The 18463-nt window shown below is 36.4% G+C and overlaps 1 protein-coding gene across 2 annotated transcripts in view; it reads left to right on the top strand.

Moving 5' to 3' along the window:
- clip1b (CAP-GLY domain containing linker protein 1b) overlaps positions 1 to 18463 on the top strand; it is a 49025-nt gene that overhangs the window by 12138 nt on the left and 18424 nt on the right. For both annotated transcript variants that reach the window (XM_080874616.1, XM_080874615.1), the window contains 6 exons: positions 841 to 1002; positions 1306 to 1401; positions 4835 to 4892; positions 4976 to 5073; positions 6587 to 6661; positions 15223 to 15329. In XM_080874616.1, the coding sequence (XP_080730742.1) occupies positions 841 to 1002; positions 1306 to 1401; positions 4835 to 4892; positions 4976 to 5073; positions 6587 to 6661; positions 15223 to 15329 (596 nt within the window). The remainder of the gene's footprint in view (positions 1 to 840; positions 1003 to 1305; positions 1402 to 4834; positions 4893 to 4975; positions 5074 to 6586; positions 6662 to 15222; positions 15330 to 18463) is intronic.

The raw sequence follows: 18463 nt of genomic DNA, 5'->3' as shown, positions 1-18463 counted from the left end.
GGCTGTAGTGTTCATAACAGTAAATGTCATTCATTATAGGGCTTATGTCTAACACATTAATGTAAGGGAGAAACATTGTGATATGTTTTACTCAATTATATGTCATATTTAAAAATACATTCTTTTAAAAGTACAAATAAACTGATATTCAGTAAACCTTTACTTCTTAAGGCCAATAAAATAACCCATTTGATGTTCAGCATGACTATATTTTCTATTATCCCCAAGATAACGTCCATAATATACTTAACATTTATTCAGTCATGAAAATAAATACATTTGCCAAACAGGGGTAAATTGCAATAGCTGTAGTTGTAATAACCATTCTGTGGTGTCTATAACAGGAAGAAAATTCAGCGGTTCCCTTTAAAGCGCCATATCTTGAATATGAAGATTTCATACATTTCGACACCGTATTTAACAAGATGATAAAGTTGCAGAAATCGTCATAAACAGCAGCTTTTAGCTGTTTGACTGTGGCTGCTCCATCACTTTTTTCAGTCTTTATGCTAAGCTAAGCTAGCTGCTTGTTTTAGGTTCATGTCATGTCATGGTGACATATCTTACAGATTCTGTCTAATTGATTTCTGACCCAAGTAGGCTAAGTAACCGTAGGCTCCCTAATTAATTAGGTAAGTATGAAAAAGGAAAATGAGGCTATAAATTAATAATTAAATTAATGTGTTTCCCTTACTTATGTGACTGTAAAGTAAATGTCTTTGCATTTTGGACAAACCAAGCAAATGATTACATATGAGCAGGCACTACTAATCTCCTCTCTCATGCCCCCTGTCTCCTCTTTGCCCCATAGCCTCCTCATGACTCTGCTTTCTGCTGTAGGTGGCCACAGTGTCTGAGCGCTCTAGGATAATGGAGCTAGAGAGGGAGGTGGCAGATCTCCAGCTCAGGCTCCGGGCGTCCCAGCAGAAGGAGGATGCTGTGTCTCTGTCACAGCAACAAATCAGCAGCCTCAAGGCACAGGTTCAGTCTCAGGAGAAGAAGGTTTGTAGAAAGCACCAGAGAATTCTTGACTATGGTGTTTTGTTCAGCGATTCCTGTGCCACAGCTTTATAAGAAACATAATTGCTTGTTGAATGTGTTAGTCATCATTTATCATTATTATTGAAATTGTTACATGATTGTAAAATCAGAAGAACTGGTATAACACTCTTCATTCAACCCACCATCTAGTAAAATGTGATACTCTGTGTGGTCTGTTGAAGTTACTGTGATGATGCATAATTTATGGCTCTATACAGATATACATGTGTATGTTTTATGGTCTATACTGTGTGCTTCGAACAGATCAGTGAGCTGAGTGTTGACCTGGAGAGCAAGCAGAAAGAGCTTCAGTCTGTACAGCAGGATAAGACGTCTTTGGAACAACAGCTAACCAGTCTGGTAAGAAGGAAAGAGACTCTGGACATAAATAAATACAATACACATGTTCAGAGAAATGACAATGTACTGTAGCCCATCTTTGAACTTGTATACTTTACCTGTCTGTCAATAATAATGGCTTTTAAAGTGATACATCTAAGAGAACGTAGACAAACATAGCTCTTTGTTATGATAACTCACATTTACATTATTTTTTACATTGGTCTCAATTATTAATATCTAACTTATTGTGAACTTTTCAAGCAAGTATAAAAATATAAAAGGCCTAAAAACATTAATAGAAAATTATTTAAAATGTACAGGTTGGCTTACATAAAAGCAGAGTGTTGCGTTTTTATTGTAATAGCACTTATATTCTTCTATTCTGACACATACCTCACATATTATAATAATTTAAGAAACTTAAAATGAATAAAACTAAAACAAAAGGAAATAATTTTAAAGTAGAAACCATAGAACTTAAACAAAAATGAAAAAAATCAGAGAGCATTATTGCCAATAAAATAGCTGTCATAATGCATTACAAGTCAGAAACAAATAAGAAGTACACAAAATGAGTGAGTAGGTGGAGAAAGACATAGGATTTGTGAGGTAAGGAAATTATTAGATCATCCCCAAAACAACAAAACTGCAGGCTTGGAGATTGAGGAAACAAACCATCTATAAGAGAGACAGTCATGTATAACACTACTTGTAGTCTGGATTAAATACAAAAATCATTTGAATAATCGTATAAATTCTTGTTTTCTCAGTACAATTATTGATTTAAAAAAATTCTTTAGACCCTCCCTAACTTGGTAAAAATGAAAATTAAAAACTAGTGAGGATTAAACTAGATTAATAAAAAAAATAGATGCAAACTCAAGACAGTGTGAGGAAAGTGTTACACATTATTGAACAAATTAAAAAAAAAAAAAAAAGGAAAAAGTTATTCTACTCAGTTTGAGTGCTTTTGATTGGATTGACTGGGATTTTCTTAATCTTGTAATGAACATATTTAGTTTTAGTGAAACGTTTGCATCCAGTCTTTGTATTCTTCACTTACAGCATGGACAAACGTTAACATTACAATGAGACTGCTTGCTCAGCTAGCCCATATTTCTGTAGTAGGTGAGGAGTACAAATCCTGAGTTTGAATCAGTGATGCAAGATCCTAGATTTGGGCAGTGTGCATATTATTCCATTGCCCCTGTGTGTAAGATTGTTAAAAAGTGCAAGCTCATTCATTTTAGAAACTTGAGCCAGACATATCGGCTTGACAAATCAAACAAAGGTTGAAGTAAACTGTCACCCATCTAGGCTTGCTGGCAGGAATGTTGATCATGCCCATAAATTTTGACTGGCACCTTTGTCCTACCTGTTTGGAAGGAAGTAACAACCATTATTTCTTAAGTCTTGGGCTTTAATGTTTGTAGAACTTGGTTAGATCTTAGATCTTGGTTATAACCCTGATGGACTAAGCAGTGCTGACAAAAATAGCTTCTGGAAGCAGCATGCAAACAAGCCATTACAAGACACTGGCTTCAGAAATTGTCCTACTGCCACACTGTCTGTTAATATTTTCAAACATATACATTATATGGAAGAAATTACTTCTATACCGCTCCAAAAAGAACTGGGAGAAATGGTTAGTTATTTGGCCTTTGAGACAAATTGATAGTACTGATGATGACAAGCATGTTATTTTAATACATTTATACAGAGTTTGTAAACTTCATATTTGCCAGAATTTTTATAATGTGTAAACATTATTTTTAAAAAAGTACAAAAAAAGGTCAAAATGAACTACAAATTAAAAACTAATTGGGGTAAAATAAAAGTTAAACTGCTCTGTTTCCCATTTTTATATATTTTTATTTTTTATATATATATATATATATATATTACAAATCAATGCAGGTATTTATTTTTATTTTGAACTACTTACTGCAGGAATTACATTCTTAACACTTTATATATTAGGATCAGGATTAAAATTAATTTTAAAATCTTGATTGTATATTATTTTTTTCTTAATGCAATTATTGTGATTATGTTAACCCTTCAAAGCCTGACCCATAAAATAATTTTATTAATTTTATAGATTTTTTTTAAATAAACTGTTTATTAAATCTTGTGAGAAATGAACTGCTTTTAGTTGTTCATTGTTAAAAAACTACTTCTTCAGCTACCTGTGGCTTACTGTATGAACTCAACAAACAGTACTTACTGACAGCTTATTCAGTTTGCCTACTGACAATAGAATAGGATAGAAAAGAATAGAATAGAACAGCCCTTTATTGTCATTGCACATGTACAATGAAATTATGGGTGCTCCACGCCAACTGTACAGGAATGCAGGAATAAATAACAGACAGGAGAATTATATATAATACAATATATACACTATACAAGAGGAATGTGTACAAAACACTAGAGAGGCAGACATTGGAGAAGAAAGTGCTTGGAAGCAGTGCAAAAGGTCTGAGTGTGTGCGTGAGTGGCTGGAGTGATGAGGCATCTATAAAAAGACCACAGATGTTTGGCTAAAACAAACAAGCGATACAGCTTTCTCATCCTGTTAACCCCATTCAATTCAACGGCATTTAAATAGAAAATGGTGGTGTCAGGATATAGAGCACATTTAACTCCTAAATTTGATCTTTTAACTTTGAACAGCAATTACTACTTTGACATAAGGCCTGTCTCATCAAAATAGCTGGAGGAAGTTTTGGTGTAGACATTTAAAAGGTGATCATTTAGCTGGTACACAGGATGAATAGATTGTGACTGTTTAGTAAGTGAATATTATATTGTCATCGCTCACAAGAGTGCATATATAATAAATGAAAATGCCAGACCTATTGGGAAACATCCTTAAAGATTCAAAGACAAGAAAATTAATATGTTCCATATGGAGCAAGCATGAGGAACACATGGAAATAATTGTGCTGTATAATAAAAGAAAGAAATCCTCAGTAACTGTTGCTGTATTGATGTACAGGGCTATTTACTTTGAGAATTAACTCTAAGTAAATATGCAAGTGGATATTTTGGCAATTGTGCCAAAAATCAAGAAACATGAATCAATCACAAAAATAAAAGTTAAAATTATTATAGTAATGTTTTGGTCTGAATTGTCACAATAATGTTACAGAGTCAGTCGTTTTGCTATTATCACTGACAGAAAAGCAAGAACATGAGTTGTGCTTAAACTCTTCAGCACATCTTCTAAATGAAGTGCAATGTTTGTGCGGGTGGTTCGTGGAGCTGTAGCTTCGTCTTATTTAATCACTCTGTGTTTTTGTTTGTGAGGATCGTTGAGAGCAGAATTTCATCCAACAACCTTGTATGCTTTCTGGAGCCAGTCATTATTCCCTGGTTAGCTCAAGGTTCAAGAATGCTGCTGTTTGAGTGATTAGCTCGTGGTCAAGCTGATGCCTCTCCGTTTCAGAGAGAAAAACTTGAGACAGCTGAGGAGGAGAACAGGAAAGCAGCAAAGACAATGCAAGGTAAACATATCTGCTGTATATCTGCTACCTTTATTCTCATTTCAGTGAGTGATTTGTTAAAGCTGCTATCTCTTTTCTGTTAGGATTGGAGCAGATTGTGGAGCGTTCAACGAAAGACTACCAGACCCTGAAGGAGGAGAATCATTCCAGGGAGAAAGAGCTGAGAGCCCAGCTGACACAGGTAGGTGTGCACATGTACAAAATACACTTATTCAAGAGGTTCAGTTTGACGTTACTCACTTTTGATTTTCATTAATATTTTATTTTTATTTTTTTTTTACTGTATTACATTTACATTTACATCTGTTCATTTGACTGTAAAAGGCCATACCCACAATCCAAACATTTGTCCTAACACCGTACAAAAAAAAAAGAAATATTTAGAGTAATTTCATAGTAATTCTCTAGAAAGAAAAGTTGGCAAGATATTAACCCTAATTTGATACAAATTACTGATAAGTAAAACGGTTCATTTAACAATTTATTGTGACTGATTATCTTGGTAATTTGGGCATTTTAATTGAATTTATGAGTGAAATTGTACATCTTGTAATTTCTTATAATTTTATTGCCATGAATTTTTTGTGTGTGTGTGTGTGTGTGTGTGTGTGTGTGTGTGTGTGTGTGTGTGTGTGTGTGTGTGTGTGTGTGTGTGTGTGTGTGTGTGTGTCTAGTGTGTTTGTTGTGTTTGGGAACAATAAAGTTACCGTTGACTATTCACAGTATTATTTCCATACATTTTGAGAGGAATTACAGTTGCTGCTTTTTTTAGAGAGATAGTTTTAAAGAGCTATCTGTTATTGTTAAATTAAGGCACACTACGCATGTGGCCGATCTCTAGCCACATATACTGTATAAAACGCAATTAGGTGGAATAACAACGCCCATATAGGCAACAATATTCAAGATGGTGGGGCAACATGGCGGCTTCCGCAACGTGGCGCCTGCTCCAGATTATGAAACAGTGCTACAACAATTCCTATAGAAGACTTTTGTTCCTTTACTACTTTTACATTCCCAGTGGTCTCTTTTTCAGATTTTTTTTTTTTTTTTTACACATCAAACATGGTGGGAGAAAATGTATAAATGCAGCAATGAAAAATTGAAAAACTAGACAGTTTTTCCTGCTAATGAATATCTGCTGAATGCATGTAGTCTTTTTTTCTACTGCTTTTGTTTCTGAAAGTAGACCGGACAGTTTGCAGTTCTTTTTTGCCTAAAGCCACAGCTTTCATACTTCTGTTCATGCTTCAAGAAACCCATTAGAGATTAATGTAAGGGTGAAACAGCAGGAGAATCTTGAGGCTGACTTTCCTTTTTTAGCCAACATCCTTAATGAGTTCTAATCGCTCTGTTCTATTAATAGAGTACTGTTTTTGAGTGCTAATATGACTCTGTTTGACTCTGTACTTAGTTTTTTTAAAAGTGGTTTGTTTAGTTATCCAAAACAGAAACAAGACTCAGGGAAGGTGTATGCATTAACTCTACAGTGACTAAATCTACCACAGTGTGTGAGGCGCACTCTACCTGGTAGCTTTTTTTAACCCAAAGTGTCATTTAGTGAATAATTAATGAAAAAATTTGTATGTGAACGTTTTTATATATCCAGAGGGAAAATAGGCTTGTTGTTAAACATGTGCATTTCTTTCTGTACTATAACATACATCTCATACTGGCTGCATTATATTTTCCAGGCCACTGAAAAGTCAGAGAGGTTGGCCTTTTCGCTGGAGCAGTTGACCCTTGACAATAGGACACTGGAGACACAGGTGAGCAGAGGGCTTTCATTGGACATATGTGGGATGATGTTTATCACCTGTGGATACTGTGGATACACACTGCTGTGACTGAGGTCAACACAGTGGTTTTACAAGTTCTATTCTATCCCTTGGTCTTGTTATCTTCTCTTTCACCAGTGTTAGCTGTTAGCTGAGCCCTGCCTCCCTGATAGTTACTGCACTTGCTATTCTACTTTGTGTGCACTGATCAGAGTTTACAGAAGTTCAAGCTGTTTCAAACCAAAGCAGTTTCTTATTTTGAGCCATTGATTGTGTCACCCGACATGATGACTGTCTCTAACAGATGTTCTTGGCTGCAGCTAATCAATCAGTTGAAAATATTTTCTATAGCTGTCTTTATGTTATTTTTTTATTTTTTATGAAAATGCAAAAATGTTGCATATAGGCTTGATGCTGACAAGATCGAGGCGACAACAACGTTTCCCAAAATAGCTTGTAAACGCATTGCCAAATATATTTTAAAGTAATGTGTTTCCTCTTCAACATTTAACGGATTCCTCTATTAATAGACTAACACCGTTTGGCTGTTGAAACAATATCTCACATTAGCATTTATGCTCCAGCAACTCCAGCAATTGACTGAGCTTATGCTCAGTCAATTGCTTGAGCATAAGCCTTTTGTAGGGCAGATCAGAGCTGCTTAACTATATCTTGTGCTGCGTTCCATTTGAAGTGGGAAGTCAGAAATCCTACCTTTTAGTTTAAATCAACTGGAATGCCCCCTTGAATTGTGCTTCTCACTTAAAAAGTGGGAGAAGCCTCACCAACCCCAACTTTGTAACATAGGAGTAGTTCATGTAAACATGAGCAAAACTGTGTTAAACAGTGTGCCCTCCGGATCTAATTTTTTTATTATTATTATTATTATTTACACTTTTTAAAAAATTATTTACCCTTTATTTTAGTTTTCATAATAATTAATTAATGTCCAAATTGAAATGAAATACCAGTAATTCTTCATGAATCTAAGGATTTAATTAATTTTAATCTGTAGTCTCTGGCAGGTGGATGGCATTTATAACCAGTAATGAACAGTCAGAGCTACACCAGCATCTAAGCATTGGTTCTTTGTGGCTGCTGTTTGTTGCATGAAATTAAAATAGCAAAAACTATCAACTATGACACAGTGGATGTGTTAGTTGTAAACAGGAATTCCTTTAATTATTGAATTATGCATTAGAGCAGCAAACACTATTTAATCCATCTCTGACCCTTTGCTGTTGGTATTGTACAGTTTCAGTGTCACATGCTTGTGTTCTACTTCATGTCGCCACAACCCCGTGAAAGAACTTGCACATGCACATCAGTTCAGCTTCTGTAGCCTGCAGGGTTTTTGTTACATATTCACATCAACATTCCCACACCGACCGCATGTGATTGGGCCAGTCATCGTATTTAATCAGCCACCCATGAAATACTACAGTCCATCCCTCTTGTTGTATTTCCTCCTTCTATGCTTTCCTGTGTTTGCGACTTGCACTTTCAGCTGTAACTTTATATTTTTGTTATCTTATACTCAGCAGCTCTACTCCGTTTGCACTCCACATGCAGAGGATCATTCACTGCATGGCTCTTGCTCAAATAATGCATGTTCATCTTTGCTATTTGTCAGCTTGCCTGTGGGCTCCAGATGGCGAATCTCCTCACTACAAAAGAAATGCACAGGAGATTAGAGTAGGAAATGAAAAATGAACATAAACATGCTTTATGTTTGACATAAACTATATAATTTATTGGCCCAGCATTTTTCCTACACACTTTGATCAGCACTGCAGCTGTACTCTCCCACTGTTTTACAGAGAAGTACTGAAGGAATTTGAACACAGCTTCCTTTCTATACCGTTTGTTACTTGATGAATTCATGGATAATTAAAATACCATCCTATTGGTGTAAGCAGAAAAAGAGACACTTAAATTAACATTATAAGAACATGATTACATATATAATCAAAGTTGTATGTGCATACTGATGACAAGCAAGTTATGGCTTGTTTCTAAACCCCTGTTACTCCAGTGGCAAGTTTATATACTTGAGTCAACTTAAACTGAGTATATAATATAACACCAGCTTGACATGATTTAAGTCATCTATGACCCCTGCCTAATCTCCATTTTTTTCTGTCCTCTCTCCCACTCTTTCTCTATCGGATGTCTGCTCTCACTTTTTCTCTGATTCTCTAAAGAGGGTTTCATGGTCCAGGAGAGGTAGCATGTTTGCTCTCCACTTAGCTATATTTAACTAAAGCTAAGCTAAACAGCAACACTAGATATGAAAAAACACTTAAACTAAAATAAAAATAAAAAACTGGCAATTGAAAAAGACAAAAAATAACCGAAATATCGTGTGCTTATGAAATTTCCAGTTTTTGTCTTTGTCAGTGTGCTTAAATGTGAAGATAGCAGGTTGCTGCAGATAATTATTGTGACTGAAATATCGGCACTACATGAAGTTTTATGTTTGTATTATAATACCTATAATAAGTCTTGCAAAAATACCACCCACATTATAATAATTGAAAAGCTAAAACTAAGACTTAAACATAAAACTACAATGTTTCTGCTAATCATTCATTAGCAAGTTTAAATTGACAATTCAGTGTGTTATTCTACCATTGAGACATGGTGAGCTTTGGAAATGGATACATATTTTTAGCTAAGGTCCATTTGGTGTCAGTTGTCTCTAAAAGGACGAAGGATCCCTAATAATTTAATAAATATACAAATTACATTTCTACATAGATTTAACTACGTAATATTTTCTATTTTAATATGTTGTACATAATATTTTATGCAGTTTTCGTAAAATATTTTTTGTTAGTCATTCTAAAGGTTAAAATAGAATTTTACCTTGTTGGTTATTTATGTAGTAAATGTTAGTCATTTTGAAGTTACATAATTAGAACTGTGAGCACTCAAAATAAGCACCTCCTGCACAGTTCAACTCCTCTTTGTGTAAATTATTTAAGCTTTCATCAATGACGTTTTAATTCAGTATAAATGTTACATTTTGGATGCTTTCTTTCTGTTTGCCAGCACTGCTGAATAGTAGCATGTATCAAATTCACGTGTGTATATTTTAATTCCAAATTTTTTGGTAGCTGCAGGAGGGAGAAATCTGACTTTGTGCACTAAAACTAACACTCACGTGATCAAGCAATTATTCAGCAGAGATGCTCTTACGTCTAGCTCTCTTCTCCACTCACCCATGATGCTGTAGGTAGTGATGTAACACTGCACATGTCAGAGTGAGCTGCTGTGTGAGCGTGTGTGTGTGTGTGTGTGTGTGTGATGGCAACATTACATCAGTATGCATCAGTATAAACAACTGACTTGAGATCAGTCTCTTTTGTGTTTTGTGTTGTGTCCAAGTTATTATAGTTTTTTTTTTCATTAATATCTTCATTGAATTAATTCCTACTCTGAGCATTCTAATATGTATACAGAGATGAAAAGTAAGGAAAAAGAAAAAAGGGGCTGACTGCAGATCATCTTAATGTGCAGTTCTCTAATTAAGCATGTTATTTTTCGTTCAGCTGCCTAACAAATTTAAAAGCACCAAATTAAAATCACAAGAGGCTTTTTATAGACAGATCCTCAGGAACACAACACAGAGGTCTTATCACTTTAGATTACTTATGAAAGAGTCCCAAATATTCTGAAAGAGTAGCATTACCTGTTTTTGCGTTTGTGCTGATATGCTGTGTTTGGTCTTCATTGAGTATGTTACTGTGCATTATGACCAACTTCATGGACATCTTCATTTTAGACTTGTCTGTGTTGCAGACGTCTTGGGGTTTGTTCAGTTGCAGCTTTGAAAACCTAATCTGTGCTGTCATGTGTGAGAGAAGAGCCTTTTTCCTGGGAACACTTTGGGAAAAAAGACATACTAACCTTTTGTTATCAGTTTTAACATTTAACATGCTTTATGAGACCTGTAGAGTCTGAGATGTTGCAGTTTCTCTGAATATTACAGTCTGACCTTTGAATACATTTTTTTAGGATGTCCACTCTTAGAAAGATCAAGATCACGGGTGATGTCTTTCCTTCTTGGCATTGTGTTAACACATGGACTAAGTGCTTCAGTCCAGCAAACTACCAAAGCTCATACTCATCCCGCTCTTGCTGATGATCAGTTAGTTTATTTGATTAGCAGCACCCGATTGTTACTTACCCTTTGAATTCCTATGGAAACAGTAAGGATCTACTTCAGCTTTGTTTTAAGACCTTCTAAGGAGCAGATGCTGTTTTTATTATAACCTGAAAAACTTGAAATAGGGCATACTTTCTTTTCCACATGACTGTACATAGCATACATTAGGGGTGGGGGGAAAAAATCGATACTGTGTAGTATCGTGATATTTTGTTTGCTAATAATGTATCGATACAGGGACAGCAGAAATCGATATTTTGTTACAAACAATTTGCTCTGACTTCAGAGTATGTTGATCAGCTCCTTTTTCTGAGCAAGAATCCTGACATTCCTTCACTGTCCAAATGTGTTTAACTTTTTTTTTGGCAGCAATAAACATGACAGTTTACTTATTTTAATTTAAGACATGTTTTATTTTAATTAAGTTTAAAACTTTTTTTTATGTAATGTAAAATTATATTTTGTTTTAATTTACTTTCAAAGTCTTCAGTTGCTGAATGGGCTGCATAGTTTTCATAAATTGCATAGTTCAGAATAGCTATAATTGTACCAGATGGTTGCATTCAGTTAAGTTGGACTAGACTGTAATACAAACCGTTCAGTTTGTCAACAATAAAGCTGACTGAAATGAGAGAAAGACTGAGTGTGAGACTTTGATATTAGATAAAATGAATATTGATAAAGTTCACCTTTATGTACAGAATCTGAATATCGCAAAATATTTTAAAAAATTGCAATAATATCGTATCGTGCGTTAAGTATTGTGATAATATCGTATCGTGAGTTGTATAGTGATTCCCACCTCTAGCATACATTGTTACATTTGAAAGGAAAATGGTGTGGCACACGGTCCCGTAAAGACTAAAGAGTACTGTAAATAACAGGGTTGGAGCAGATCTGCCTTTTAAACAGCATGACTCCATTTCTAAATTACCCTGGCCTCTCTGTCTGCATTGTGTTCTGTAAAATATAGATTCATACTGGCACATTATAGACGACATGAAACAATAATTCTGATATTTTTGCCGTGTGCCATTATAGACAAATACCCACATAGCAGACAGGTCTGGCATAGATGGCACTGTTTATGTAATGGCATGCCATATCTGGCCCGATTGTGGTGTGGTTTATGTGGCCCAGGCTCATAGAAAACAGGTCTTCCCTAGATACAGCATCAATTGGCACTTCTGACTAACTGGTGTCATGGTAGGGTGTAGGTCAACCAGATGTGGGCCAGGTCTGGCAATGATGGCACTATTTATGTTCCTGTTTTCCTGTTTTAGTTAGAAGACCCAAATGCCACGTTGCAATACTATACTGCTATGGTAGCCAGTGTTTCAAATGCTGGTTTGACAGGTTTGTGAGTGTACACTTTATCCAAAACCTAGTGAGGGTTTACTCATGTTTACCACTTGGTGGCTGTAGCTCAGGAGGTAAAGCAGGTCACCTACTGATCGGAATGCTAGTGGTTCGATACCTGGTTCCTCCAGTCTGCATGTAAAGAGTGTGAATGTGTATGAATGTAGTTAGGAAGCACTCGGTTTAGAGAAAGTGTGTGATTGGGTGAATGTGGCATGTTGTATAGAGCACCTGGAGTAATCCGGGAGAGTAGAAAAGCGCTACATAAGAATCAGTCCATTCACTGTCTGAACAGAGTTTCGTCATGTTACTTTTGTGCTATTATGTTCCGGCACATTGTTGTTATTACATGGCTTGATTGAGGTACACATTAGGCTGACATCTGGGGCCAGAGCTGAAACTGTTCTGGGCCAGCACAGGACCAGCAGTGTGTCTGCAACTGGCCTTGTGCTGGACCATGTATGGGCCACATCTGGCAAACCAGATGTGGGCCACCAAAGGGCCGTCATTTTTTGTGGTATGTGGGCAATGTGTAAGCACATTGTGTGGGCCAGATCCGGGCCATACCAATTTTGCTATGTGGGTAATATTTAGGTCCGGCCATAAAGACAAATACACCACATTTAAGTAAAGTGCAGTAATTTCCTAACTTAGTACATGGAAAGAACATCTTCATTTCAAATAAACTGTTTTACCATTTAAACCGTAACGTGTAATAACCTAACATAAGTATTTCTAATAATAAAAATAATTCTACATGTAGATGCATTTCTTTTCTATTAGCTGGTTCCTAAAGCTGACAACTAAAACTATGGACTGATTGATCTAGAATCAGGCATTGCTGTATAGACATTAACTGGTCATGTGGATAATGATTAGCTGCAGCCCTAGTTAGATTTCCAGAGTATCCATGCTATAACACATCACTAAACGAGTGCAGGAGCCTAAAGTATGAAGGCATGTCTGGTAGAATGTACATTACATGTTGTTGCAGTCTCCAACTGAGGGTTCAATCTGAGATGCTGAAATTCACCAATGAATGAATGGTCAAAATTCTCATGCGCGTGTGTGCATGTGGTGTGCACAAACCAGATTGTGAGCTGCAGAAAGGTGGGGAGGAGTCTGAGGAGGAGCTTATTTAGGCTTACATAATGGAAGTGCTAACCTAACCTGACTCTGTGTGTGTGAGAGAGAGTTGTACAGGCAACACGCTCTCCATTTCTCTCTCTCAGTCGTGCACAGCAGGGTATGAGAGCTGATGGTTTATTGATGCCTAGCGGCTTGTGTTGGTGTATGCATTTTATAGACAGAGTGAGAGGGGAGGCATTGTCACAACACTGCTGTCGTTTAGCGAGGGAACGCATCTGAAATCCAGCAGTGGTAAGCTGTGTAGGTATGGACATAGCTGCTCTGCATCAGGGTTACTCCAACAACCTCTATTCGCCTCACTACCAGGTAGGATCATTCGTTAGATTTATTTATTTATTTATTTTTAGCACATCAAACTGAGAGGAAAACCTTCAGTGCTGCAGTCATTTTCTAATACAGTAGTATCTCTTGGTCATTGTAAGCAGGTGAATGATCCTTGCCTGTGCCTGTAACCTATTGGATAATTCTGTATTTTGTGCTTGTTTGTGTGTCTTCATGTGTTTATGCATTCAATTTGGACATTATCATAATAGAATTAAAAAAAACTCTGAAGCTCAGCTGCAGTTAATATCACAATGTGCAAATGGAAACATGCTCTAAAAGGCTAGCATGAGGTTTTTATAATGTATTTATTTTCTTTTTTGTTTCAGCAAAAACATAGACTTCAAAGTCATACTCGTTAATTAATTATTGACTGGCGCTGTTCTAAAGCAGCTGATATCACAGCGCTGTATGTGTCCGAGAAGCGCTTTGAAGCTTCAGGAGTGATTTCAGATGCGTTTGGAATCTCTGCCATGTGACTCAAATGGGAAACAAAAAAGTTTTCTTGCAGTGAAGTTGAAGGAATAGATCTTTCTGGGGCTTTTATTTTTAGTTCCAGCTCATGCTGCTGTCTGCTTGCCTCTTTGGTCTGCTGGTGTATTTTAGGTATTACCTCTGGTCTCACTCTTAGTGACCCAGATATTCTTTTTTTCTTACTGCAGTTTTCTTGAATGCAAACCAAGGAATGCAACGATCATTTAGAACAAGATGTTGAATATATCTGTGTGTTTTGTAGAGCTCAAAAATGTTGCTGGAATTTAAATAAGGGAGAGAAGGAGAGAATTAAACCATAGACACTCATGTGTGTGGTCACTGACTTAAAGCTTTGGGGATTATCCCAGCCAGTAAATACCTTGATAATTGATTAGATGGGAATTCAGATAAATTGACAGTCACTACTTTCAGCTTCTGTGCTTTATGGACTGTTTTTCACCTTTGCTTTCATTTTTTTGTGAAAGAAAGATCATAAACATGTCTTTAGTAGGACAGGGATTTCTGTTGATATATGGACGAATGAGAAGTGGAGTTTTATATTGTTAACTGACTGTTACATACGCAATGTTATGAAGAAATCCAAAATTAATTATCCAAAATTAAGTTGTTTTTTTTTTTTTCTTGCTTCATTCTCTTGGTATTGAATTCTGACTTTCCTTTTCCTGTTTAAGGTAACTTCTTTGTTTGAGCTATTTATGCATAGCATTTACACAGGTAGGCCAAACACTCATATCCCTCACTAGTGATAAAAAGCCTGAAATGAGACATTTCACACTGAAGTAATGAGGTAGAAGAACAAAACCAAACTCTTTAAAATTGCAGAGCATCACTGTTAGAACAAAAACTCCTTTGAGTAATTGCAGCTTTAATTACAGCCAAGATGAAATAAGCATAAATACTCCAGACGGGATCCAAAAATCACTGACCAGCACACAATTGCAATATTTGTTTGTTTCCTCTAGAGAAATAATAATAAGGATCAGGTGTAATCTTGTATACCTGTAGTCCCTGTGTCTTTCTCACCCTCTTTCCTTTCTTCCATCTTGCTCCTCTTCAGCTTGAGGCTTTGAAACAGCAGAACTCCAAATATCAGGAAGAGCTCAGTCTGTCAAAAGAGGGGAGCAGCTCAGAAAACCAGCGTATTGGCATCCTCTGCAAGGAAATGTGAGTACTCATGATAACTAATGTGTTTTTTCCTGCCTCTTGCCTCCCGTAAAGGTGACCCCCAGCCAGCCAGTTCATTAGTTTGGAGCTGCTAAATTTGTCCTGGGGGCCAAATGTTCATTAAAAATCCAGTCTGCATTTTCAAGCTCTAATTCCGCTCAGTAAGGACTGTGTGAGAATGTGGCTTGACAGTTGTTAGTTGTTACCTTAATGGGTCAAAAATACTTTTATTTTTATAGCTGAAATGTCAAATGTGCTGTTGAATTGGCAACATGTGTAACTCTCTAGAGAGATGCTTCCACTTGTAAATATGCTCTAAATTGTTGTGGAAAGTACAATTAGTCAGAGCATGCTGTTGTGTGATAATGGATGTGGAGGACAATGTACAATACTGTTTAGAAACACAGCAAAGAAAGCCCATTTGCGTAGTACTCCTATTAAACATTCCTGAATCATGACACCTGACTGGAAATTTAGATTGAGTGTGCATTCATTATTCAGGTTTGAGATCCTTAACTGTACAATCCACGTTATGGTTTTTACATTTCTGGATGTATATGTTTGCAATGTTTTTGACAGTGTGTCTTCACAGATGCTTAAAAAGTCTGAGAGCCATTTATGCAAAATTAAGGCCTTAACTATACTTAAAAATGTCACAAAATGTGATCCTGAAATATCTTGATTGAATCTGCAGTTTTGTCGACACAGTAATCTCACATGTCAACTTTTGGCTGCTTGCTCATTTACATCAGGTCTTCACAGCAGGTAGCTCCGCATGTTTGATTCGGCAGATGTTTTATGACAGCTGCCTTTTCTGATGGGATTTACATCGTCTCCTGGGATTGAACTGATTGAACATGGAAATAATAATCAACCCCTTCTTCCAAAAATAGTAGAGAAGCTGTATGTGTGAAAATAGTGAATCATGAACCTTAGCCACATGATCCTTATATCTTGACTTTTCTCTGCTCAAGTTCATTTAAAACATTATCTGAATTAAAATTGGACATTTTTTTACAGCGTGTTATCTACATTATTAATTCCTTCTATGTGTTTGGTGTTGACATGTAGATGTGGAAAGTCTTTCATTTGCACTGACTCAGCAGTATATCTTTGGTTGTAAGCTGAAACATGGTGCTTTTGATTCAGGATAAAAGTATTCTCTCTTCTTATGGCATATTTTTTCTTCTTTTCTTTTCTGTTTTTTTGTTTCTGGTGAAGTTCCAGTCTGCCGCTGAGCTCTATTTATAGAGCTTGCGTTTCTGTCAAGCTGTCAAGTACCTCTGTGTACATGTGTAAATATGTAGTGTCCATGCGTGTGTTTTTGGAGCCTTTACATCATCCTGCCACACGTCCCCTTGAGTCATCAGAACCCTTAAATTGCAGAGCTCCACATGGATTTAACTGGCTGGATTATAGTCATCAATATGTAGCATGTAGAGGCAGCAAATGGAGATGAAAAATGTCAACAAATGACATCAGTGACAGTGTAACGGTTCCAGTCTCCTCAAGCACAATTTTGTCTTTTTTTCTGCCTTTGCCTAAATAATTGAAAATAAAAGCTCTCTAAATGGATGACTCATGTTACAGTCTTATATTGTTGTTTTACATTTTCTTTCCCTCCACCCCGCCTTGTCCCAACAATGTTTTCCGCCATCCTCAAAAAGGATGGCGGAAAACATTTTGAGGCACGTCCTTCCTCACTCTGCTCCTGTTATGTAATCCCTCCTCTCCTCCTAGGACCGCCTGGCTCCGACAAGGCTATTTCTCTTGTTGTGACATCAGCATGTGTGTGTGTGTGTGTGTGTGTGTGTGTGTGTGTGTGTGTGTGTGTGTGTGTGTGTGTGAGAGAGAGAAAGAGAGAGAGAGAGAGAGACGGCAAGAGAGAGGGTTTTCAGGCTTGTACGGAAACAAGGTGGCTTTGTGCTATGAAAGAACAGCTGTAAACATTGTAGCTCACATACGTGTCATGATTGTGTTATTTTGGTGCTGCTGTAATTTTATCTTTGAAGGCCAAAAATATTGTTCATTAACTTCATTTGGTTTACATATTTTTTTATGCTTTCATTTCTTTCACTTTTTCTTTTACTGTTAAAACGGTCACACAGGGGGTGTTAAGATAGAGAACTCAGCTGTAGGCCACCTGCGTAATGGAAGAGTGCAGAAAATTGGATTTGCAGTATAAATAAACAGTTCAGATGATGTTTATATTTATCACAGCTGTGGGATTCATGAAAGCGAGAGATGATTGTCTGAAATCAGCATCAAAATTAGCTTTGCGAAGAAAGTATTCAGTCATAGTCTTGTTTGAAATAACACTCTTGACAGCAAGCAGACACACTACATGAGACATGTCACTTATTTTTCAGGCTGTTTCTTGTAAATAGATGGCTCATTATGTGAGAATATGTATGTCTTCAGAGTGTACTTCTGTATGTCTTTACACTAAGAGAAAGAATACACTTATGGGGGCATTTTTTTCAGGTTTTAGGCAAGTATGCAGCCGTTTTAATGATCCAGTCCAGTTGAGATCAAATTGTGCTTTATGTGGAATATGAATTAAAGTGATCATGCATTTAAATAATCATCGATTTCCTGCAGTGTGAAGGCAGCAAAAGATATTTAGATCTGTAAGCAGGGTCTGTCCGTCTTTTATCTAAAGCAGGAGTGGTAAACTCATTTTACATCATGCCCTATTTTTTACTATCTAAAAAAATGTATTGTAGAATTAGAATTTAGAAATATAATTTAGAATAGATATTCTATTGTTAACAATGACAAAAAAAACAGTTTGCTGTTATTCAACTGCTAACCTGCTGATATTTAGCAGGTGAAATGTTGACATTTTCCTCATCTCATTTAATTATTTTAGCATGTTAAAATGAATAATTAGTACCTAACACAAAGCACAACTGGAACTGAGACGAGAGGTTTGTGATGTCCTCTGAACACAGAATATGCAAAAAGAACTGCACAGTGGAGCGCACTGTTGTGTTAGAGTGCAGGATGCTATAGAGGCATGGGGAATGTAATTATACTGCAGACAGCTAAATATTTCACCCAGATGGTGCTGTGATTGGGCTATTAGTCACACATAGCTTCAGAGTTTTAACTTTGACACAAATCCTAAGAAT

This window comes from Rhamphochromis sp. 'chilingali', assembly GCF_963969265.1.
Source record: "Rhamphochromis sp. 'chilingali' genome assembly, chromosome: 2".
NCBI lineage: Eukaryota > Metazoa > Chordata > Actinopteri > Cichliformes > Cichlidae > Rhamphochromis > Rhamphochromis sp. 'chilingali'.
The sequence above is the reverse complement of the archived record's forward strand: the minus strand, read 5'-3'. Positions and strand labels throughout refer to the sequence as shown.